At 28.4% G+C, this 1,588-nt stretch overlaps 1 protein-coding gene across 1 annotated transcript in view; it reads right to left on the bottom strand.

Moving 5' to 3' along the window:
* LOC107628456 (probable sugar phosphate/phosphate translocator At3g11320) overlaps positions 311 to 1,588 on the bottom strand; it is a 7,237-nt gene continuing 5,959 nt past the window's right edge. The window contains exons 3-4 of the mRNA XM_016331117.2: positions 1,085 to 1,313; positions 311 to 662 (exon numbers count right to left, since the gene is read on the bottom strand). Coding sequence (XP_016186603.1) covers positions 516 to 662; positions 1,085 to 1,313 — 376 coding nt within the window. The 3' untranslated portion in view covers positions 311 to 515. The remainder of the gene's footprint in view (positions 663 to 1,084; positions 1,314 to 1,588) is intronic.

The following is a 1,588-nucleotide window of genomic DNA, read 5'->3' as shown; positions in this document are numbered from 1 at the left end:
ATAAGATGTTTGAAACACCTAGCTACCCGTCAACCACGTACATCTCCAACAAAAATTTCACATAATATACTCAAATAAAGACTTCTCTGATCTCTCAAACACTAAATTATTGATGCCATGGTATGAAGACATCAAATAGGGATTTACATTTTCTTAATCAGTTCGATACATACTATATAGTCTTGCAAAATCAACAAATTTAATAATGTCACAAAACTACAATAATATCCAAACTCCAAAGGGTTTCATCGTATTATATTATGCCTAACTGTACTCCAATGCTTGCTAAGTGTGAACGATGAAATGAAAAGGGTTAGAAACGAAGTTTCAATTTCTTAACTAAATAAAATCACACGTTATTGCCACTAGCTAATGCACAAAGTTGATGGTCCTCACTCCTGCTTGTGGTTGGTTAATCATATATATATTATGCTCTGATAAGTAATCTTGGTAATTAATTTTAATTTGTAGTCTTTTATTTTCAACTATACCTTCCTTTTTTTTATTTTTTTTAACTAACTATATCTCTTTTTGGCTTCAGTGTATAAGATAACTCCAAGAACAGTGAAGGCATAACCACACATTCCTATCATGGAAATTGGATTCTTGAAAATCAAAATTGAGACCACCACTGCAACTGCCCCCTTTGCATTTCCTAAAACCTGCAAATATTTAACTAAATGTATTAGAAAAACATTTTAAAAATCGATCTTTCATTTTCAAAAACAAATGATTCTTTATTCATTTAGTAATTACAAGATTGTTTAAGTGGATTATTTATTTATTTTTTTGGATATTTAATTAACACTTACTTTTAAAAGTTCAAATAATAGTGTCATTTGTTGTATTATAAAGGTTCAATTTTGACTACATATTTTATTTCTATAGTGATTCATCAGAAAATTTACAATTAAGTAACATTATCAACCTAACTTTAGAAGAATGCTCATCTTCAATTTTTCATAGAATTTAATCTATGAAATTCATGAAATTGTTGAATTTATTTCCATATGCAATGCACATGACAAAAAATTGAAAATGTATTAAGAAGCGAAAATTGGAAGAAGTATTAGGACATATATACCTGAAGAGTCAATGCACTTGTGTGTTTTGTCACCAAAAAATTGGTTAGGTTGACAAAATATGCAAGAGAAGAACTGAAGAGCAGAAAACCTATAATTCTGATATCATTTCTTGCTACATCTATTGTGATTTGAATCACATTCTTCTCCATCAACAATGTTGCAGGAAGCAAGACCAACATTGCCATGGGTGCCATATAAAGCAGCAGGTTCATAGAGTTTAACTTTTCTCTGGAAAGTGCACACTCTCAGTTAATTAAATATCTTTTGTTCATTATTTATCATTCTCACATTTCTGTAAAGAATTAATCATAATTTTTTTTTAAGTATGCCCTTGATTAATATATGTAAATAACTAAAATGACAAATATTGTGAAGGAGAGGTAGTAAAAATAGTATAAGGTATTGACAGTGTAACTAGGTATTTTTTAAATATTGTTCTTTATTCAACTTTCAGATGAAAAAGAAAATAAAAAACAAATAACTTTTTGATTTTTTGAATAACT

Source organism: Arachis ipaensis, chromosome B02 (assembly GCF_000816755.2).
Source record: "Arachis ipaensis cultivar K30076 chromosome B02, Araip1.1, whole genome shotgun sequence".
Classification (NCBI taxonomy): domain Eukaryota; kingdom Viridiplantae; phylum Streptophyta; class Magnoliopsida; order Fabales; family Fabaceae; genus Arachis; species Arachis ipaensis.
This window is presented reverse-complemented; position numbering and strand designations above follow the sequence as displayed.